Source organism: Colius striatus, chromosome 5 (genome assembly GCF_028858725.1).
Source record: "Colius striatus isolate bColStr4 chromosome 5, bColStr4.1.hap1, whole genome shotgun sequence".
Lineage (NCBI taxonomy): Eukaryota > Metazoa > Chordata > Aves > Coliiformes > Coliidae > Colius > Colius striatus.
The window spans coordinates 55,347,161-55,371,119 of record NC_084763.1 but is presented as its reverse complement, the minus strand read 5'-3'; the positions used below and the strand labels follow the sequence as shown (position 1 = coordinate 55,371,119).

Here is a 23,959-nt window from a genome sequence, read left to right as displayed (position 1 = left end):
GGTGTAATGTGGTGGACGCTATTGCAGGTGACAGGTCAAGTAAAAGAGCTCGCTGGCCAAGCAGATGACAACTAGGTGTCCCTCCAGCCATGTCCTGACAGTCAAACTCTGAACCTGTGTGTACTGAGCACCAGCTTTGGGCTACTGTGTCTTACTGCACTTGTTCATAGAATCAGAGAATGGCAGGGGTTGGAAGGGACCTTTAGAGATCATCCAGTCAACTCCCTGCTAAAGCAGATCCACCTAGATCAGATCACACAGGAACATGTCCAGGCAGGCTTTGAAGACCTCCAAGGAAGGAGCCTCCACACCCTCCCTGGGCAGCCTGTGCCAGGGCTCCCTCACCTCAACAGTCAAATAGTTTTTCCTTATGTTTAAGAAGAACTTTTTCTGTTCCAGCTTCTTTCCATTACCCCTTGTCCTGTCATTGGATACAACAGAAAAAAGTGCTGTCCCAACCTCCTGGCCCCCACCATTTGGATATTTGTAAATATTAATGAGATTCCCCCCTCAGTCCTTTACAAAATGCAAGTTGCCACAGGAACTTGTAATTCAAATGCATAAGATTCCCGATGAGTAAAAGGCAGACAATATAATGATAAAAACCCCAAGGCTCAGGCCGCTCTGTCTGCTCTATTTCATCTAGAACAATTCTCCTAAACTACCTCCCAAATTGTCTTGGTCTAACCCATACAGAAGGTGCTGCCCTCATGCTGTTTCGTGGTGCAGGTGGACTTGTGGAAGTCGCTCTTGTTTTGTGAAAGGACAGAGGGAAAGATGATTCTGAATGGGTAATGGAGTAGGAGTTTGTCGTCTGTATCATGGTACACTCCAAATGTCTCATGACTAAATTCAAACCTTTAGTGACTGCAGTCTATTCTGGACTTGCAACACCTGATGGGTATTTTTCTGGCTCGACAGTTTCGAAATACTATCTGTGGTGACAGGAAATGTCAAGGGTCTTAACTTAATAAGGCTACAAATATTCATCCAGCACATTCCAAACAAACTAAACTGTGGCATATGCACCTAAAACTAGCAGTTGTTCCTGAGTATAGCTAAATGGTTGAGGTGGTGTTGATCTTACACAAATAAATAAAAGGAGAGAGAAAAAACTTTTAGACTGACCCTCAAGTATTGCAAAACTACTGGAGTCTGTAATTAACACTTGGCCAAGTATGACCTCCTCATGTCAAGCTGCTGCTGTAGTTCAGAGGAGTAATGTGCCTACCGTGTTACCACAGCTTGAAATGACCTTTAGAAGTAAACCCCTTTAGAAGTAAACCTTCATTCAGCTGTAGTGTTCAGGAGAGAAAGGAAACCTCAAAACAAAAGCACAATAGCCAGTAGTTTTCAATAACAAAAAGCAATTGTGAACAGCTGACCCATAGCCTGGAGAGAAGTTAATCCAGTGATTACTAATGATTTTTTTCCCCCTCATAATAATGTGTAGGAGAAAGTGAAGAACAGTGTGTCAATGACTAAACAGCTATCTTGAATCGCTGTGTTGAGGAAACTGGGTTTAAACACTCCGTGTCCTTTAACACAATTTTCCTCAGTCCATTCAGAGAAATGGAGTATAGGAAGCCTAGATCATGACTCTTCTTGTCATTCACAGTGATGATAAAAGAGGCAATATGAGTCTCTCCCAGCAAGCTACCACTTGCTGTCCCTTGCTAGAAGGTCTTCCTGGAAGGAGGATCAGGAGAATAGCTGCACAAGGGCTGCCACTTCATGGCATGCATTAAGAATATCCTGCTGATATGATGGTTTATTTGCTGAGAGGCACAACTCCAGATTTGACTGTCGCAAGGCCAAATGACAACACTAAATTGAATTGTGCTTTATGTGTCATCAATGTGCGACTTCTGCTTATACCACAAGCAGAGAAGCTGGCCAGAAGTGAGAGGTATGCATCTGTCCTGCACTGAGGATTTCTGATGTAGCTTCACATTTCTGAAGTTACCAGACATACTCCCAGAGTGTTTCAATTCACTCTACAGACGCTGCTCAGCAGGCCCAGTACTTGATGGATGTTGGCTACCACATGTTTAGATATCCTCCCAAAACAGAGCAGCAAGGTGAAAAAACATACCCCTGAATTTCAGGACCCCACAGTGAGTTAATGGAGTAAGTACCTTTAGGACAATAAGAAGCATGGATGGCACCTAATGTGCCCAAACATGTTGTCTGTAGGCAACAGTCCAAGAGCTCTGTTGTCACAGGTGGGTATGTGTGGGAACTCTCCCAACTGCTGTATACAAGTGACTTGCATGTAAGCCACACACACCAGTCCAAGCACAGCATCAGACATGTTTCATTTTAAACTTACCAGGTAAAGAGCTTTCATTTGTGAGAGTGTGAATTTACTGGTTTTAATTGATTAAAAATACCTCTTCCTAGATGTATGGGGAAGATAAAAGCCTTTTATCTTATGAAGATTAAAAAGAAGAAAGCCCAGTCATTTTAACTCAAAAGCTAAGAAATGGATAATAAAGAAAAGCAGGCTTCCTAATGAAGAGATAACACTTAATACTAAACAGCATATTGTGAAATCAATTAAAATAATTCCAGCATTTCATGAATTATTCATTCATTGGCTGGTTATTTTCCTAGGTCTCCTTAGAGCTTTAATAGTGACTCTAGGTTTGCTGCTAGATGTAGCAAAATTACCCAGTTGCTTATGGCAACAAATTGGAAGAAAAAAAAAGAGAGAAAGGTCAGTAAAGCACTACAGATGTAGCTCTGCCTTGCTGCTTGCTCCCTCCACTCTCAGCCACTGAGGAACAGACCAGTGTATAGGGGACCCTCTACACCACCACAAATCCCAGCTTTCTGGATCTTTCCCCACCCTACTTCTCTTTCCAGGTTCTGTCTCTCCTCTGCTTTCCGTAATGGATGCAGTCATGGATCTGTCATGGCTACACAAAAGTAACAGGCAGAGGTCTACAATTCTGAGAGGCTTTGAGCCATCTTGAATATATGCATATAGACCCAGATCCACAGGCACACTTCAGTATTGCAACTTTATACAAGGAAGGATTTCTTCACTGTGAGGGTGAGGGAGCACTGGAAGGGGCTGCCCAGATGGGCTGTGGAGTCTCCTTCTCTGGGGACATTCAGAACTCAGCTGGATGAGTTCCTGTGTGACCTACTCTAGGTGGTCCTGCTCTGGCAGGGAAGTTGGACTGGATGAGCTTTCAAGGTCCCTTCCAACCCTTAACATTCTGTGATTGACTCCCATAGCAAAGTCCAGGGCTCAAAATGAAGCCCTGCAAACACTCAAATACTTGGAGTGTTTCAATGGCCAACTGAAAAGAACCTTAGGCTACAGAGGGAAGAACCATTGGAGCTTGGTGGTAAGAAATGCTGAGGCCTGGGAAGCCTTAACTCCCAGAGTCAGATGGAGCTCTGACAGACCTCGTGTTGGCTGAGCCATCCAGTGAGACTTGTGCAGTTTGTGGTCAGGGTCATACCCTTCTTCTCTTTCTCTTCTGCAACTGAATAAAGCCAGCTAGTCATAGATACCGTTTCCCTCAAGCAGCCACACAATATCCAGACTTGTTTACCTGCCTAGTGACATGTATTAATTACACCCCAGTGAGCTAGTGATACATAATACAGCATTCAGACTATTGGCATCATCTGATCAGTCTATGTGTTCTGAGTATTAAAACTCCTCAGAAGAAAAGAACCTGAATTTCTCATGCAGCCCTAGGACTGCTCCTACCTTTACACACTGCACTGAAATATTTGTGCCATGTGTAATTTTAAATGGATTTGATATTGCAAGTAATAATAAGAAATAACTTTGTGTGAACTTTTTGTAATCTTGTTAATTGGAAGTAAAAATTATCCAATTCAGAAATTAGTTACGAAAATATAGAAAACACTAAACTATTAATATATATAATCTTTTAAAATTTAAGGAGCAAACAAATACGTTCAGACTTTGCTTCACACAAGTGCCTACTAGTACCACCTCACAATCATTTTTTGTATTGGCTGCCCTTCATGCTGAGAACTCAAATACTGCTTGCTTCATTCCTGAGTGAGATGCAAGGGTAAGAGAACACATATTCAAAATACACTGAACAAATGCACAAAAACACGTCTCTGTAGTTGTCAGAGCTAACAGAATAGGTAGAAATGGTTAGGGAATGAAAAGCTTGTGATCCCTTATGTTGCACACCTGAATCCATGTGAGATCACGTCTCTGATCTTTATGATATCTCACCCACTTTACATCTCTTTAGTTTCCCACTGCATATCTCACTTGATGAGCTGCAGCCTTGCCTTTCTCCCACAGCCCACTTGCTGCTGGCTTGTGTTGGCTGCAGCATTCAAACTGGGGGACAAGAACTCTCAGAACAGTCCACTCTTTCTGCTCCACTCTGACATTCAACTTCTTTTGCTGAATTCTGTTTGAAAGCACAGCTCACACCACACCTCTTCTATTTTACATCTGACCTTTTGCACTGAAGCATCTACTGATCCATGCTGGTGCCTGCATTGGCAAGTGCTGCAGGCTATACAGCATTAAATAGGATTAGACATTTACACGCATAGTGAAAACAAGTCGTAGCTTTAAAGAATATGTATGAGAAATACAAACCCTTGTGCTTAAGAGTAAAAGTGATAAGGATAGGAAGACTTCTGTCTCTAGAAGGGCTATTATCACTTGTAGAGATTTCTTCCTGAGTTTTCTGAAGCATCTGTTTTTGATGATTGCTAGAAGCAGAATACAAGACTTAGATCAAACACAGGTTCAGATTGGTCCCAGCATTGCAATTCTTCTATTCTTAGGGCCTCTGTATCCAAAAAGTTAAATAAATAAATAACCACTGTTTTACATTAAAAGACATTTACTAATTGGAACTGACTTCACGTGTGCCTATTACAAATATATACATATTTTGTGTTTCTCTGTCTATTTTTTCCTAGCTCTTTCAGACCCTTCTCAACTATATATGTGAATGAGAACTAGCAGTGACAGATTGGTTGACAAAGATGGTGTTGACACTGGTGCTGCAGGAGCTTTGTCCAACACTCAGCAATTACTTCTGCACATCCAATATCCAAATCAATCCAATTTACTCCTGTCAGCTGCTAGATTGCTTCTCCCATCAGCCTTTTACAATACCCCACATCAATGTGCTTACTGTTTCCTCTTTGCAGGTGCAGCCAAGATGCCTTCTGCCCCCAATTCTGGATGGAGAAAGCATTAGATAAATTAACTATTCTTCATTTATCTCTTGACCATGTCAGTATTTTTCCAAGATGAAAGTGTGCAGTTTTCTTTTTGTCTATTTCTGACAGGTCTTTATTCCCAAACAAAAAGGGGCTCTTTCCTGTGATAAATGCATGTTTTTTCCTGCTACAGTGAACAGGCTACATCCTGGCTTAGACTCAATCATTTGCAACAGGCTAGAACTATTAGAGTGCCTCTTCATGTCCTGTTTGCCTCAGGGTACTTAACACTGTTAAGACACCCTGAAATGGAGACTAGAGTCTCAAAGATAGAGTAGGCTAGTTCTCAAAGTTTAGATTCAGAGAAGGAAACCTAAAAGTCTGTCCATCCCCAGTGAAATGGTATGTCTGTCTAACACTTCACTAATCATTACCTTTTCCCATTAGCATAAACTATGTTTATTTGGAAAGATGCTCTTGCAGTCCTGGGAGATGGTAGTCTAAAGACTCGGATGAGAATAGTATTTTATGACAAACAGAATGCTCCTTGCACTGACAACCTGCTCAGGGATAGAATGTTGTTACTTCTAGCTAGATGCTGTATTTCACACATTTCTATGATAGCCAACAGAAAATAGTTCCTGAGGTTCTGTAGGTTTCTCCAACTAGAGGTATCCCATTAACTTACAAACCAGATAAATGGATAATGCCAATAAAGGTTCTGCATACCTTCTGGGTGGTTAGAAGAAGATTAACAGCGTTGTTCAGGGTGCACACCTACCACATGGAGAATTTCATTCAATTAAGAAGTGTCTCTCGGACACAACGTCTTACCTATGAAGAAAATGGAGTATCAGACTATATGACTCTTCCATTTCTATTCAAAATATTTTGAGATTTTAAAGTATGATTTTTGTCCTTCAGAATGTTACAAAAGAAAAGCCTCTGTCAAATATTGCAACAGCTGTAAAGGACTTAAACACAGACATTAGACCAGCTTTAATCACAGACTGTAGACATCGGACCAGGGCTAGCAGGCAAGTGTGAATAAATCTAATGGAAGTCAGGGCACAGGCGCAGCAAGAACTCAGCATCAAGCAGGGTTTTGCCCCTGCAATGTCAGACCACAAGGACAATTAAGTTAATTAATACAAACCTTTATGAGCTCTTATGCCGGTTTTTCCAGTCAGTCTAGGTGAGCGACCTTTACTTTGGCATTGCTTGATGTTGAAATGCTGAAACTAGCTTTTTATATTAAATGCATTTAAATGCATTTATACACATACCTGTGCATGCATGCACACACACCCACTGACATTGATGTAGGTATATTTTGCTAATTCCAAGGGATAAAAGACCAATCCATCTCCCTAAATCACTCCTCACAGGGGAACTTGGCTATTGCATTCTGCTTCCCTCATTGTTAGTGTTGTTTAATACAAGGTGTTAAATCCAAGATAGAGCTAATGGCATAAACACACAGAGGCAGACAGTTTGAGGTTGCTCATCCTCACCAATACCCAAAACCAGCTTTACTGAAGTGTCCTTAGAATGGCACATTTTACGTCCCATCAACTGTTTTATCCACAGCCTGTAGGAGAAAGAGCTCACCAGCAGGTGGCAGATGGCTCAACTTCAAGGATTTCACACTAAACAGACCCAAACGGCATCACTGATAGAAAGAAAACTTACCTGTTGCCCATACATTTTAGAAAAGCAAATTGACATTCTTATTGTTTCACCAAATCCAAGGATGTACTGCATGTAAGCTACCACACCCCAAGTTATAGCCTATTGATAGAAGTACCGTGTTATAACAAGTTTTAATCCTCAGATGAATTCTTGTTGGTTAAAAAAAAAGCATCATGTCTTTTTGGTTCACTAGGGACTCTCCTAGAGAAACAGTAGAAATCTACTCCACCCTCACTCCTTTCCACCTGTACTGTTCTACAGGTGTTCCACACAGGACACGTAATTTCTTACCAATTTCAATGTTGGTTGAGGATAGAAATTGGTCTTCCAGAGCACTCACAGATAGAAAGAAGGGCAGAACATTGAAAACACTGCCAAGGTATTTCACACTAACAAACCTACTCAATCCTGTAAGAGAAAAAAAGCACCATGAGCAATTTCCAACTGGTGGGATTTCTTTGTGAGCTGTTCATCTTAAGATCAGTACCACAATTTTGTGTATTTGTGTTACATGTTAGATTGCAAACGCTCCGAGGCAGGTTTAGCACACTGGTACCCTGACAAAGCCCTTAAATAATAAAAGGTCAATATCACAGTAAGTCAAGGTAAAGCCAACTGCTTTACAGTTTCATAAGTGTTTGAGATGCAAGTATTTCTGCAGGAACAAAAGGGGGAAGTGGGGGACAATCATGAAGTGAACGGTCTCTTAATGAATACATCTAGTTCCAATGCTCCAAGCATTTCATAGGCCCTGTGACTTTGGATCATATAACTTCAAATTTTACAGTGACCTTTACTCTTTTACTCATTACACATTTGAAAAGGCTGATTGCTGCTCGATTCACTGAAGACCCGTTCCCAACATTTTTGAGGTTCAACACATTTCCATGACTTTTGTAAGCTTTGTCATTACAATCTTTTGCCTTTTTCCCCCCAGTAGTACTTCCCATCAAGAAATAAGAAAGCAACTGCTTTTCTAGGTTGTCTTCTACATGGACTAAGATCACTTGGAGCTGTTGATGCCAAGTTATACCTGAAATCCAATTCAAGTTATACTTTGTTCTCTAGGTTTTACAAGCTTTATCGGTGCAACTGCAGAATGTAGGCAACAGAACTTCATGTCTTCTTGAAGTATCTTCCTCAGTGTGTTTTTGAACATTAAAACACAGAACTTGTCCCTGAACTGTAAGATTGGGCAAAGTCTGGACAATGGACACACTCTAATGTAAACCTGTGGCCTGATCCGTGTTACTCTGTTCCAGTTTACTTTAGCATTTGTCTCAGGTGCTATGCTGAATATACTGGATATACTGAAAATTACATTTCACAATCAATTATATGCCTAGTGATATCATAGCAATTAAACAATCCTTTTTTAAAAGAAGACTTGCAAAATACCCACATTGTGTTTGTTCAAATCTATTTGCTGTATTAGGACCACAAATTATCCAACGCTCAAACTGTGTGTTTTGAACATAAACCCAACACAATTAAAGAAACAAACCACTGCAATTTAATAGCAACAATCTCACTTTACAAGATAATAACGATGGGAACTTTGCAAAGCAATCTGAAAAATAATGTAATGAAAAAGGACAGATTTTAGACAACAGAAATTTGGAAATTAAATAGCACAAGAATTATAGAAGGCAGAAATTTTAACCAGAATGTTTACTTGACGCAGCATTCTGATTCATAAGTCATATTGTATGACCAGCACTTACTGACATCTGAGAAACACCATTCCTTTAAAGCAGTATTTTTCTATTCAGTGACCTTGCACAGGCTGACAATGAGTAACCCAGACCCCAGAGCTAGTTCACATGTGCTCAAGTAGCAACATTTCTAAAGAGAACAGGAAAGGACCTGCAATACATGAGATGAGTAAAATGTAACTTACTGTGAATGTGGTGATTTCAGTATTCAATGCACTCCACAACTATTATTTTAGATTTCTTTTATGACATATACCACTTCCAAAGGTGAATAAAAGAGAAGAGAGGTGATGTGGCTTTGTGGATGGAGAGGAACACTGGCCTGGGAACTAGGAAATTGGGATTAAGTTCCTGTCTCAAGCCCACACTCCCATGCAAGACTTTCAGAAAACCTTAACATCTACTGAAAAAATAAAAAGCACTGTGAATCTGAGTCAGGGCTTATTACTAAAAATTAAATAGGAACTATATAACACTTTCTCTAATCACTTTAGAGATTAGATAAGAATCAACTTTATTAAGCACGGCTGCTGCTAACGCTGCGTAAAAATAACTGAATGAAACATGACAAACTGAATGGATACAAAGGGTTCCACAAGAGTGGAAGTCACTTTTCCTTCTTTGAACACAAAGTGTGCAAGAAGTGTCAACACTGGCAGAAATCTCAGAAAGAAAACTGGTCCCACAGGGAGTGCGACTCCATGGATAATTTTGGTCGTAACAGGATTTCATTTGCAAAGTCTTCAGCGACACTTAAGCAAATAGTTACATATTTATCAAGACAGGAAGGATGCTTTTGTGAAAAGGGATCTAAACTTCAGTATTGACAGAAATTCATGAGAACTGCATATGAAAATGTGTAAGTCACATCAGCATAAGGACGCACAGCAAAAGGGAAACCACAGTATTTTTCGTATTAAAGAACATAAAATCATGTGATGGCCACCAACAGAGGAAAAAAAGAATCCACAAAGGTATTTTCTGCAGTTTATTTTCAGTTATAATTTTTGGATAAGCAAGCAGCTCTGTATGGAGAAAGCACAGAAGAGTCATTCTGGCACTTTTGGATAGTTACTTCTTTTTTTCCCCAAAACTTTTCTAGACACATTCAGTCCACTTGCTCGCTCTATAGTCCATTTGATATGAGCATGATTAGCTCATCTGATTCCAGAGGAAACTAACAATATATACAGTCAATGAAACTATCTTCTTGGCTACTCTGGGCCCTTTAAAATGTCTTCTACGTCTATCCTGGCTAAACAGAATCCACAATATACATGATAGCTACAGAATACACTGTATTGAAATGAGGAATGCTCAGCACAAAATGGGACTCTTGGCATGCAGCTTAAAAGAAAAGGTAGAATTTTATAAAATCCCAAATGGGGTCAATTAAAAGGAGTTAGCAAAAGAAGGGACTGTTCATTGTTACTGTAAAAAAGGCACTTTGAGTAAATGGGACCAGAATTGGAGGAATCTTAGACACAAAAGTTCAGTTTGGTTTCATAAAAAGGCTTCAATGCTAAGGGATGCTACTCAAGTTTCCTGCAGTTTTACATGAAAAGAAATTGCTGAGTAGTTTATAATAAAGGACATAAAATGTTTACAACCAACTTGTAAAATTAAGAAAAGCATAGTATAAGCAAAATATTACTAAAAGCAGCAATGCATAGCCTTTCATTGAGATAATGCACAATTTTGGACACCACGTGTCAACCTCTTGTTTTTAAGATACTTTCAGTAGCATTATCAACATAAAATTGGCCTACAAAACAAAAGCTTTACCAGCTCCCATTCACAGGAGATTGAGGTCATAAACCAACCAAAACAATTCCGTCAGCATTTTCAACATCCTGGATGACCAATATCAAGTATATGGAATAACAATCACACTCTTTGTTCAGCTGTCTCACTCGAGGCAGCCGTTAAATCAGAGGAATGATTTTAATTCTTTTCTAACATTTACACAGTAATGCATTGAAGTTCTTTCAAATGTTGCTCACCACAGTTTGTTTTTCTCTTTTCTCTCCACAACAACAACAACAAAACAAAGAAGAACAAAAAAAGAAAAGAATCAAGCACTTCCACAGAAAGAATATTTGGCAATTTGATACTCCACTGAAGGGTGGATTTTCACAATAGCTCACTTTAGGTTGAAAGTCATTAGCGGTCTTTCCTCTCGTTTCTGCCAAGGACTCTTCTTGTCTTCTCCTTGGTCGTCTTCCTCATCCTCCTCGTCCTCCTCGTCATCTTGAACCGACGTTCTGTGTTCAGGACTAGTTAATGGCTCTGGTTTGCTATCCCCAGTTCTTGTTTCCTCCTGCAGGCTGGGCAGCTGCACGCCGCTTCTCTTACTAGTGCCTTCTAGTAGGCATCGTAGAGCATTGTCCTCAGGGCTACAAACTGCTGTTCCACACTCGCTGCCGCTTTGGTCCATATCATCCAAGTACACCAGCTGTGTGTAAGCTGTACTATCCGAGACCTTCCGCTCCCTCTGCTGGTGCTCCTGCACTGGCGGGTGACTCTGTGGCGCGGACAGATGATCTCCTCTTCCCTTTCGAGCGGATTTTGGTTCGTTCATGTCAACACCCGAGTCCAAACTGGCGTCGTTACTCCCGTTCCTACCAGCTCTTTGGAGGTCGATGTATGAATGTCTAACGTGAGCATTTGAACGTCCATCTAGAGAAACGAACCACGCCCGAGGGTGAGGCAGCGGCTTTCCACCACCTAGTTCCATCAAAGCCTTTTCTGTAAGAAGCTGCACTTCGCTGTTCATTTGAGCCAGGGATGCATCGTTAAGTGAGGCAGGAATGGAAATAGATTCAGACATGGAAGGGTTTTGTTGGCTCCACTCAGCTGCACCTGCATCTTGCAAATGTTGCTGAGATATTGCTTGGGACGCTAACTGTTGGGGCTGCAGCTGTTGGGGGGCGTGCGGAAAAAGCCGTGCGTGAGGGTTAGGAAGCTCAGCCTGAAGTCTTTCTAGATCAATCTGTTGGTCAGCTGGGACAACCAGTGGCTGGCTAACAAAAGGGTGCTCTCCTGGCAATTTCATGTAATGACCCGGGATGACCAATGCAGGCAGAACTTTTCTGTAAACACTGTCATTGACTTGGTCAACAGAATTGCAGCAGATTAACTGACCCGGCCGAGGGAAAGACGTAGGTCTTTCCAGGTGATCAACTGAACGAGACATCATACAATCAGTAGGTCTGCAGTCCAACAGCTCTTTTTCAGGGGCTGAAGGTGTGGGGTATATTTGTTCCTGAATATTGTATTTACTTCCAGTAGCAATATGGTTCATAGATACTTGAATTTCTCTCTCTTGCTTTTCAAATAAAGGCTGAGACAGCATAGCATTGTAACTTCTTCTATACTCATCTTTGATAGGGGACTCATAGCCTTCAGCTGTTTCTGTAGATTTTCTTGTCTTTAAAGGAAAACTATCTGCTGATTTGTGGTAGTCTTTTCTTAGAGACCCGCTGGGAGTCAGGTCATCCAAGGAAATTCTGCTCTTGTCTTTCTCCTTGTCAGACAGCAGCTCCTCTCGGGAGCTAAACTCCTGGGAAGTACTGAATGAGTGTTTGAGCATGGGTGTATGCATATCTGCTTCTCCACTAGGTGATACCATCTCCATGTGGACAGCACTGATTAATTCCTTTGCACCTGAGTTTTCAGTGTGTCCGTTGCTGGCAACAGACAACCCGCCGGGAAACTCCGACTCGCGACGGGAGAAGATTAGATTTATATGGGACATGGACGTCGCTTGATCCTTCTTAGAAGTGTCCAGTGCTGTTGAAAGTTGCAATTTCTTATGATGCTGCCGTGGTCTTAAACATTTTCTTCTACAAAAGCCAGGAACAAAAGGAAGTTACACATTTATAACTTGTCGTAAACAGAAACAAGAGCAGCAAGTGTGTCTTAATGGGAGATTTTAAAGCAGAGTTTAGTATTAGGGGAATTGAGCTTTTATTACATAACCTGACAATTAAAAGCTTATCCCAGCAGTGAAGATAAAATTAAAGAATAACTAATGTCAACTGGGAAATATCTCAAGCACCAAGTACAAACTGAAGCAAGTGTCTGGAGGAGGCAAATACAAAATCACTCATTAATATACACTTGCTGATAAAAGTTTAACATCGATTTTAATAGAAGATTAATAGATCATTTGCAAATATATAAGAGGTACAATGATAGAGATCTGGACCTATGTTCAAGAGAAGGTTTTAGAACATCTTACAAGGAAAATATAGGTACAAGTCTGTGTGATTCATTCAACTACCATGCTACCCAAGGCAGGGGCTGCATACGTGGCATGTAAGTAGGAACACACCAAATTTGATCTCATTGTTTGTTTCTTTTTTCAAGTCCTTGCTTGGACTTTCTCCCCACCCCCCACTCCCCAAATAGAAATGTTTCAATACAAAAGCTTTTGATTTAATGAGCACAAAAAAAGGTGCTTCTGATTCCAAGATGAACTAAGCAACCAGGATGGTGAATCTTACCTGCAGTAATACAAAAGCAGACACAGCAAGACTAGAAGTATGAGAGCCATCCCTCCTAAAATTGCCAAAAGAAACATTGTGTGATAGCTGGTAATGTCGTGTGTTACAACGGGACCTGGAAGGCCAGAAAAGAGAATTTAGACCTGTAACAACCTGCAAACAGGAGGAACAAGGCTTAAATAAAAAGAGGGATGTCTTCCCTTGTTATCAGGGTGCTAAGTGAGAAAACTCAGAGCCCTGGTGCCTATTGAGCAGACCATCTCTCGAGAAGGGAGCAAATTGTGGAGAAAGCATGTGCTGGTTTTCATGACTAGTTTTCTGTGCAAAAGCAGTTTCAATGAGAGCATGCATCAATGAGTGCTGCCTTCCAGCTCCTGATGCTGACAGTGTGCCAAAGCTCTCCTCACTGGAGAAAAGCCATCACAGCATCTTCCAGCACTGTAGGGCATGTAGCAGCCCTGTGGCCAACAACTTCTCTTTAACAATATTTGCAGTAAACAGTACCTACAGTGCAGTACAGGATTCATTGGAAGATGTGTTGGTGCTCTGAAGTCTAGATCAAGCTGAGCCAAGCAGACCTTCAGTAGCTTTAAAAACCAGGCCATGAGTGAAGCAGTTTTGTAACTCCAGGTTTCAATAATGCTTAGTAAATGTTCTAACACACAAAGGAATGCACACATGCAGACAGCATCTGTTCACAACTCTGCCATGTGTCACCCTGTTGATTGGGAAATACTTATGATTCTGAAGTAAAGGCCCAAGTTTTCATCTGCAGGCAAGGAGGTACAGCACCAGCATGTATGTAATGTGAAGGACAGCAAGCTTGGCCAACATTAAGGTTCTAGATCAAGAGGTTTGCAAAACCTCCTCTGTGGATCCTGTGTGGTCTGTAGAGCCACCACTAGGAATACAAAGCTCATTTTTTGTACATTTGTGGAGATAAATCAAATAAGATTAAATGAGGAGATAAAATAAGCAAAAAGACATGAACCTCATTAAAAATAACAGCAAGTAGGTTGCGTTTGGAAGATCTAAATATTCATACATTCGGTCTTGCCACTATCTTTGCACAATTGATTGACACTGATGCTTCATGACACTAAATAAAAAGAAGGAGTGATCATGGAATCATAGAATGGTAGGGGTTGGAAGGGACCTTTACAGATCATCTAGTCCAACCCTCCTGCAGAAGCAGGTTCACCTAGGTCAGGTCACATAGGAACATGCCCAGGCAGGTCTTGAAGACCTCCAAGGAAGGAGCCTCCACAACCCCTCTGGGCAGCCTGTGCCAGGGCTCCCTCACCTTTTCATAGAGATGTTGTTCTCATAGCAACAAAGTTTTAGGAACTCAGATCTAGCCCTTGAAAAGAAGGAGAAGTAAAATAGAAGTAGAAATCCTGCCATACCAGTTAAACTGCAAGAACAAATAAGCTTTCTCCTGTTAGAGTTTACAGACCTTCTAACCTTAAGAGTTACAGGCACAATTTCATGACTCATGTCTTGCAGTTTGAGTACTGGGTTGTAGTGGGCAATATTTGGCTCAGAGCAGTTGCTTTTTCTTTATGTACAACTATTTAGTAGAATTCCATTAAATTCCATATGACAGCTTATTCAGCTCTGCACCTGCCTCTGTGTTCAGCAGTGAATCAGCTGCAGTTTCATTTAACATCATATAAAAAAGCTTGCATATCACAAAACAACTTCATGGCATATACATGCAGACTTCAAAACAGTCCTCATGTTAGAGTTTATTTAGTTGGTTAAATATAGTTTATTTAGCTTGCACAGCCAAGGCAAGAATGTTTTCATTTCTACTGGATTTGGTTTTCATCCAGAAAACCTAATAAAGAAAGTCTGTAAGAGGAGGAGTTTTCTGTTTGACTGATTGGCTCTTTTATACACAGAAGTATCTCTCATTATTGGTGGCTGAAGAACTAATACTAAGAAATCTGAGGCAGCCACAGACAGGAAAAAAAGGAAGAGCAAGCTCCAACATTAATGCTCTCCACGGGCACCAAAGCACATATGTAACATCTAGCTCAGAGTGGCTTTCTATGGGTGTGCCAAGATGGCTACAACCACTTAATCCACCAATGCCACTCTGCTAATATTTTCTAGAACTTCTGTGCTGAGTTATTCGTGGTGCAAATTAATCAGTTACCATGATGGGGCAAAGCATAAGTCAGGGCAAAACAGGTATCTTCAGGGTAAAAGATGAAAACAGTTACAACCAATCTATCTATCAATCCATCATTAAACATCTAACCCAGGATGATGCTGGTCTCAAGTGGATCCATCTCTTTGTGAATTTCTGTACAGAAACTTTACAGCATGTATGTTTCTACCTGCTGGAACAGTGATGCTGTAACTCCTCCCATTTTCTAGCAATGGATCTAACAGGCAGTGGTGACATCAATGCATCAAAGGAGGAATACTTCAAAAAGTTTCCCATTGGAATGACTCGGGAGGTTTTCAGCACAGAGGTTGCCCCCTCACAGTCCCCCAAAAGATTTTAGCCCTTTACTTTGTGTTTTCTAACAATCCATTATTGCTCAAGCTGGGGCATCTCAGATGAGGTCATTCTGAAAAATATAAATATTATCTATGAATAAAGAGCTAATTGATGCTGCAAATTGCAGTAAAATGCAATTTCATCTTACCTGGGATAGTAGGTGACATAGCTGCAACCCAGTAGCCCAGCTGAGGTGCAATGTAAGTCCAAGTCAACTGATTTCCTTCTTGTTGTACAAGGCCCAAACTACTTTTCAGCCATGTCCCTGTAAATGTAAAGATTGCAAGAAGATGTTAGAGATATACTCACACCTTCCAAACAAGTGCATAAGTGAGCAGTAACAAAACCTATTGGTGTGCTATAGAGGTTGTGTGCATTGCTGTGAAGTGTGAGATCATGCCTTTTTGTCCCTGGCCTTTGGCAGCTCTGGCAAACAGTTATCCCTGTGGCCTTCTCAGAAGCTTCATTCACAAAACCAATTTAAGATTAAATAAAACTAATAAATCTTCAAAAATGGCTAAAAGAAGTAATAACTGTCATATTAGATTCCCCTTTATTGAAGAAGGATATTCCTAAAGCTGATTATGTGCAGACAGCTCACTTTAAAACTGTATTTCAAGAGATACCACATCCCCCAGACCACACATGAGTTCTGCACATCACCTTTCTATCAGCTCTGGCTGTCAGCTTCTAGAAGACTGAAGAAAATACTGTATTTGCTCTGTATTTCTGTACAAAAGAGAGGACAGAATGCTGCATTTCCCTTACTCAGCTTCAAATGTTCACTTTAAAGGCAGGCTGCATCTTGTACTTTAAATAGTCTCCTGCATGTAATTCCCGAAATGGTGCTTTCCATCAGATGTCACTCAGGACTATGCATGAGCATTCGTGGATGACAGTCATCTGAACACTTAACAGTGAGTGCAGAACACACTGAAGAGCTGCTGTTGGTTTGGGGTTTTAATATACCATCAAGATGCTGATGATTTCCTCTGTGTTCCTTAGATTATCCACTTGTGCAAAACCCGTACATGTGAGAATAGCTTTTCTGAGTATTTATTTCCTCTTCACTACTGATTTTTCCCATGTAAGTACACCCTTAAAATCCATCAACATCTTTGGCTGGTAACTGAATATGGAAAAAGTTTAGAAAAGTACATCTGAGTGGATTTCTAGATCTAGGTTACTATTATTTTCAGATAGTGACTTTGTGTTTGCAAACAAACTGAATTTGTGGTCAAAAGGGGAAAGGAATTACTGATGTATTTTGCAGGTTTCCAAGTATCATTCCCACTCTGCATAGGGTACCAATAATCCATTATTTCACACAGAAAATCATACAAGTAATTCTGATTCATGGTACCAAAAGGGCCAAAATCTATGTGCACAGATTTGCCATATGACATCCATAACCTTCCTATCAGAACACCTTGGTGTAGCCATTACTTTGCCTCTTTCAGGGAAATATTATCAGGAAGCATACAAATGAATTGTCCACAGTGATGTGTGAAGTTTCTGGAAGAACTAGGAAAAGTAAATTCACTTTCTTCTCTCAGATGGCCACTATCCCTTCAGATATTCTGCCCATGTACTTTTGGGAAAGATGTCATACTATTAACCCTGAACCACAGGGTGAAAACTAGCCCACAGGGTTAAAAACTGCTTCTAAAATGCTATTTGGTAAGAAAATTCTTGTAAGCTTGAACTTGATATTTTTCCCTGCAAGGTTTAGACAAGAGAAATATGCACCAAATATGCAACTATGTGAAACAAAACTTAAAGACTAAAAGAGATATAAAAGTGCTGATTCAAAACTAAGAAGGACACAGCTGATGAATTCATCATGCTTCCTGTATTTCTCTGATGTCTCTAAGCCCTTTCAGTTCACACACAAGCAGAATACATACATATATAATTTAGCAAAGTCCATTATCTTCATAGTCTATAAAAATAGCCACCTCCTTAAGCAGAAGCTATTACTGATTCCCTCACTAGGGGGAACTTGTGTCCAGCTTGCCTTACTCACATTACACTGCATTCTGATGATGAACACAATCCTCCTAATGCTTCTTTAAAAGCCTTTTTGCTCAGTAACACTCTGCTTGCATAATGCAGAGATCGAGAAGGTAACAGAGGCTGCACTCTTATGGGGGTGAGCAGAGCTCAGTTGCTATCCTGCCAAACAAGCAGCAGCTCAGATTGCTCATATTTTAGCAATGAAAGGAATCCTTCTATTTGCAATGGAAGCAAACAATAGAGTCTAATGCACAAGGTCAGTCAGGTTTCACGCTTTTCTTCTGCTCCTTTAGGTCACCCATTTTCACTAACCACTGGCTATACTTGAGGAAATGTATTGGTCTGCACAACACTAGAGAAAACCATAATTCCTTCTCCCTGTTATGGACAGGTCAGAATTTCAAACCCAACACAAATCTAGTCAATATTAGTCATCTTTAAACAACAGCACTGAAGCTTTTGTTGACCTGACCATGGCATACACATTAGTATGTGATGACAGCTAGAGAAGAATCAGTTTTAAAGTGACACTGTCCCAAGTTCCTTCAATAGGAAAACAGCAAGTGCAGGCTCATGGGAACCATGGGTACACAGTCCTATCATCAGCTGCCTTTTTTTAATGCTTTCCTGATCCAACTCTTCAGTGATAAACTTGCCTTAGGAAAAGGTCTTTAAGGTTACTGAGTTCAACCACTAACCTAATGCTGCCAAGTCCATCACTAACCCATGTCCCTCAGACATAGATGCTGACTCCACCACCTCCCTAGGCAGCCAGTGTCAGTGTTCTGGTAATCCTCTCAGTGGAAAAATTCTTCCTCATCTCCAATCTAAACCTCCCCTGGTGCAACTTAAGGCCATTTTCTCTTGTCCTGTTGCTTTTTACTTGGGAGAAGAGATCGACCCCCAGCTTGCTACAACCTCCTCTCAGGTAGGGGCCCAAAACTGAACACTGTACTCAAGATGGGGCCTCACCAAGTACAGGAGGACAATCACTTCCCTGGTCCTGCTGGCCACACTATGTCTGATGCAAGTCACAATGTAATTGGGCACACTGTTGGCTCATGTTCAGTAGACTGTCAATCAACAGCCCCAGGTCCTTTTCCACTGCACAGCTTTCTAGTCCCTCATCTCCAAGCCTGTAGCACTGCATGGAGTTGTTGTGACACAAATACAGGAAGCAGTCCACTACAAAACAGCATCCTCCCACACGGTGGGATGAAGAGAAGAACTCCATTCTTCACAACAGCAGCAGCAAAACAGGTTTGAGTGGAAACAGTTGAAATCCAAAGTCCTGTATTGTATCTTGTGTGATCAAATAGCCAAAAGCCAACATAGTATTAACTGCAGGGAATTGGTATGCCTTCACTACTCTGCAAATGCATTGGGGTGTTTCCAGATCTCTCTCATATTCCATCCTTTATGGGTTCTAATAGCCTATGGTAGATTTACCATTAAACACCTACCAGTGTTCTTGTAGCTCCCTACCTGCAATACCTTGCTGTAATGACTAATATTGGACCTTCCACCAAGCAAAACCCAATTCCCTGTACTTCCTGGTTATGCTCCTGGCATTTGAAGCTGCCTCGAGTAAACAAGAGTTCACTGTTGCACAGGCTTGAGAATGAATTCCCTACACCATCCCATTCTTCCCTGCAGCAGAAACAAGATGTTTTTCTGCTCTAAAAATGCAGGCAATTGGTTTCTATGTCCTCACATACTTGCTCTTGTAAGCAAGAGAGAAGCCTGAAGAATAGTGAGTAAAGAACTTCTTCCATTTTTCTTTCCTACCTACTAGTCTGCAAATGAGGGAAGTGCAAGCAGCACTTTTTCCTGTGCAGGTAGGATTACAACTAAAGTCTTATTTCTCTGCATGGCTAAGTGAATTCATATTCAATAATTGAATATGAATTGAATAATTGAATTCATTATTCTCCAAAAACCCTATAATATCTACTTCCTCCCCCTGCCCAAGTCAGTACAATCAACTAGCTTCACTGCCTAGTAAGTTTTATACATGATGTGCAGTAACCTTTAAGCAACAAGCAATACAGAATTACAAATAAAAAGCTGTACAAATAACTGGATGTAACAGAACTGATCATTTTTGTTTAAGACTGATTGTGTAGCTCCAAAGAAAACATGTCAATGAATCTTTGGAACAGAAAGAGCAAGTTGAGTACAGTTTGCAAGCACTCTGTGATTTGGGCCAATTTGCCATTAATTCTTAAAGAGCGTCTGGTGCTTCATGGAAAATTTCTATATATAGAGACATTCTTGCTTATAGATCATTCTTACATTTCTCTTCCTCTTTTTCCTCTATTACTGCTCAGTGGAGCCAACTTGCTGATCCAGGATTCAAGTCAGGGGAGCTGTCTCCTGGCTCAAACCAATGGCAGGGGGAGAATAGAGAAGTTTCTTAACTCCTTCCTCACCAAAACTGTATTTTCTGTTACTGAATTTTTGGGCTAATTGGTGTCATTTAACAAACTTCTTTAAAAGCTTATAGAACAGCTACCCAGCACTCTTTTCTCCGTGCAACTTAAAAGCAAGGTAAGAGAACTGCCACATTAGAAAGAATATAGAAATGAGAGTACTTTAAAAGAAATACAAATCAAAAACCCATCAGATCAAGAAAACTGAGCTCCATTTGGCTGCAACAGTATCCAAATATCAGAGACAAGTTGAAGATTACAGCAGAGCAGGAAAAATATGTTCTGCTACAGAGAAGCATCTTAGCACTTTGCTGTAACTTTGATTCTGATGAACGTGCTTATATCAGGCAGTTTTAGGACTTGTCAATGGGGGCAAGAGGGGGTTATCATGAGTAAATTTAACAGCAAAAGGTTTGCACATTAAATCTCCATTTCAACACACATTCTGCACTAAAAATGCCTTTTTTTGGTAATTTAATTCGTGTCTCAATCAGATTGAAAAACGGCACTTTCAGTAAGGAGTGATCTCATTCCTGTTTACAAATACCTAAAGGGTGGGTGTCAGGAGGCTGGAGCCAAGCTGTTCTCAGTGATGGTCAGTGGCAGGACAAGGGGCAATGGGTACAAGCTGCAACACAAGAGGTTCCAAAGAAATACAAGGAAGAATTTCTTCCCTGGGAGGGTGACAGGGCACTGGAACAGGTTCCCAGATGGGTTGTGGAATCTCATTCTCTGGAGACATTCCAAACTCACCTGGATGAGCTTCTGTGTGACCTACTCTAGGTGGGCCTGCCCTGCATGGGGTTTGGACTGGTTGAGCTTTCCAGGTCCCTTCCAGCCCTTGAGATTCTGTGATTCTGTGAGTGTCCAGACAGGCAGCTTTTGCAGAAAAGCCATTACAGAACAGCTATTCCAGACTATTGTGCTGTTCAATCAGATCACTGCCCATCCTGCCAGTCTGCCCAGAGAAGAGATGTCTTATTGTCTCCAAAGACACTAACTATTCAATGTGAGAGCTTGCTGGATCCAGGCAGCATGAGCAGATCTGCTTTTGCAGTCTAGATGCATGATGCCCCTGATTAAGATGTGTCTTCCATCCTTTAAAGCTAGACCTTATTCTTTTAAGTTGCTCTGCAGTGCAATGCAGTCTCAGGCTTCCACACGTGTGACCGTGCATCCTCACAATCCCTACTGGCAGGACTGTGCATCCTTCACTGCCACACTAACACATGCATGGGACTCATGTGCTGTCTGAGAGGGGAGTCTGCAGGCTGGCAGGCCAGCACAGCCCTCTGCCCTCTGGGAGGATGTACACCGCTGCTTGCTGCAGGTTTAACTTTCCAAGCTGACCGTTTCAGAGCCTCCCAGATCATTACTGCCACAGTGACTTCTGCTGGCTTTGATTGTGTGTTCTTCCCATTGCTGATCAAAACAGTTCTGGTAAATCGCTGTCAGAGGGGTGTGCTATAGCCAGCAGTTTCCTCTAAGGACAGTTATAAAGTCTAAATATTGCTAGTGTTTAAATATATGGTAGCTATGGTGATTTTTTCCCCCTGAATTGCTTTTGCATGTGAGCTTTCGGTAGGAAACGACCATTGATCAAATGCTGTTTGCTTTTATTTTGTTTCTTTTAACTGGCAACAAGATCATCCAAACCCACTCAAGCAGGGAACCAAAATTGTGCTATTTACAGCCTGAATTATTTCCATCCAATGGGTTTGACAAATAAGAGGATTTAATTAGCCAGAGAGCAAATTAAGCATAATCCCATTATATGAATTTATTTTCATTCACAAGATTATCTTCTCTGGACAAAAGAGTTTTGGAAAGAAAAGAAAGATATACTTAATGGCATAGATGTTTCAAATAAATATTCCTTAATGAAAAGTGCTTTTCTTTCAGCACAGATCTCTTCTGTGATGTCTATGTTGTCTTGTAAGACTGCCTGCTTAGGTAGATTCATAGCTAAATGGAAACACACATGTCAAAAGGAATGAGGCAGGCTGTGGTCAGACAGAGAGTGGGAAAGCAAAAGGTATTCAAAACATACTAACAATGATTCTAAAGTAATGGATTTAGACACTTCAATTGGCAATGTGAATGTGGAGAGCTGATCAAGGGTAAGTTTGTGAGAACAACTTCCTAAAGCACATTTTGACATACATAGATTGTAGCTTTTCACTCTACCAGCTGAAAGCTGCTTATCAGATTTCTTCTTCCAACCGAAAATCACCTCTAATCTGCATCAGCATGGGAAGTTTTACTGCCAAAGGATGTGGGGTTTGGGTTTACTTGTGCTCATTTTCAAAAAAAGCTGAAAGAAATGGAAATTGGAAGTTGAAAAATTCCTTCTTGACTATTGGTAGAGATCACTCCTCTCCCTCCCCCCAATACACATGGGCTTCAAAATTCACACTATTTAAGTTAGCATTACAATTTTGGTTTTTTGGGGTTGCTAGGCAACATCAAAAACTAAATGTCTCTTCTCTGAGCTCATACCTTCATGATTCTTCCACTCTTACAGAATTCCTTACATAAGCCTTCCAGGGCTAAATGCTGCTACTGTTCCAGCAGCACAACCATTATTTGGTGCACTATAAAGGAAGATGCTTTTAATGTCACACCTTGATGATTTTTGCAAGGATGCCTAACGGTTCAGTTTATTACTGGTGTACTTCTGTACTCAGAAGCTTTGTAGTTTTTCCATCTCTACTTATTTTTCCCCTTAAATACCTGTCAAGTGTTTAACAAAAGAACAGGTCAGTTTTCACTATTTAGTAATTGTAATGATAGCTAGGCAGAAGGCAGGGCACATTCTCCACACAACTGCTTGCATAGCTTCAGTTCCCTCAGCATTTCCTTCCAGAATGCCAGGACAGAAGAGAATTATCAAAGAAAAGGACTTCCACACATAATTACTGGTTACTAATTATATTGCAAAGGGGAAGAGTTCAGTTATGCTTGCTGGACCACTGTCCTTAGTTACTGGTGTAGATGAAAGATTCTGCCTTTGACGTTCATTTAATCACACTATTAATCACATTCAGTCAGTTGTTGACAAAATTATTAGAACCAAATTATTAGAATTATTAATAATCAGAATTATCAAATGAAAGCACAAGGCAATTCAAAACACTGCATGTCTTTTCCTTCATTCAGCCTCACATCACATCCAGGATCTGTTTCTCAAAATGGAAGTGGAAGGAGAAGCAACATTGTGATATTCATCTCCCTCCCCAGACCAGAGAGGAAGCTTGTCCCACATCCTCCTTAGCCTCCTCCAGCCCCACTGACACTTCACACTCTTGTTCTATGCACCCCTGCCTGTATTTCCACCACTATCCAAGTCTTCTTCAACTCGAGCAGCTGCAACAAAGCACAAGAGTCTTTTCTTCACTTCTGAAATGTTGATGTCTACCTCTTCCCACCTTCCACTGCCAGCCTTCTGTAGGTGGAGCTACAGGACCATCTATGTGATAACATGGATAGTCCATTACTAAAGCCTGTTCCCAGAAGCCATACTACTTGTTTCCAGTTTTATTTCCTTGACTGTGTAATAGTAGATTGTTTGCATCTATCACTACACTTTGGCACCAACCTGATTCCTTCAACGTCCTCTTAAGCTCCACCATCATGCCATGCCATTTCTGCTTTGCCACAAACGCAACTGAGATGACATATGAGGTAGGAAGAGGTTCAAACAATCCATTCCTATCACTTTTGTATGTTGAAGCCACAACAACCAGTTCAAATATAACATACATATGGATAAACAAGCACAACCTGCCTCCTGTGATCCATTACAACTCTCCAGAGGAATCATGACAGTGAGAACATACCTCAGCGAGCTACACTGCTAAGCATTGGAGGAAGAGCTCCTTTTCCTTTCAGTGC

The 23,959-nt window shown here is 40.9% G+C and overlaps 1 protein-coding gene across 3 annotated transcripts in view; it reads right to left on the bottom strand.

Moving 5' to 3' along the window:
• Window positions 1-9,572: 9,572 nt before the first annotated feature.
• FAM171A1 (family with sequence similarity 171 member A1) overlaps window positions 9,573-23,959 on the bottom strand; it is a 77,668-nt gene continuing 63,281 nt past the window's right edge. For all 3 annotated transcript variants that reach the window (XM_061997199.1, XM_061997200.1, XM_061997201.1), the window contains 3 exons: window positions 15,766-15,882; window positions 13,106-13,220; window positions 9,573-12,442 (listed from right to left, as the gene is read on the bottom strand). In XM_061997199.1, the coding sequence (XP_061853183.1) occupies window positions 10,741-12,442; window positions 13,106-13,220; window positions 15,766-15,882 (1,934 nt within the window). In that variant the 3' untranslated portion in view covers window positions 9,573-10,740. The remainder of the gene's footprint in view (window positions 12,443-13,105; window positions 13,221-15,765; window positions 15,883-23,959) is intronic.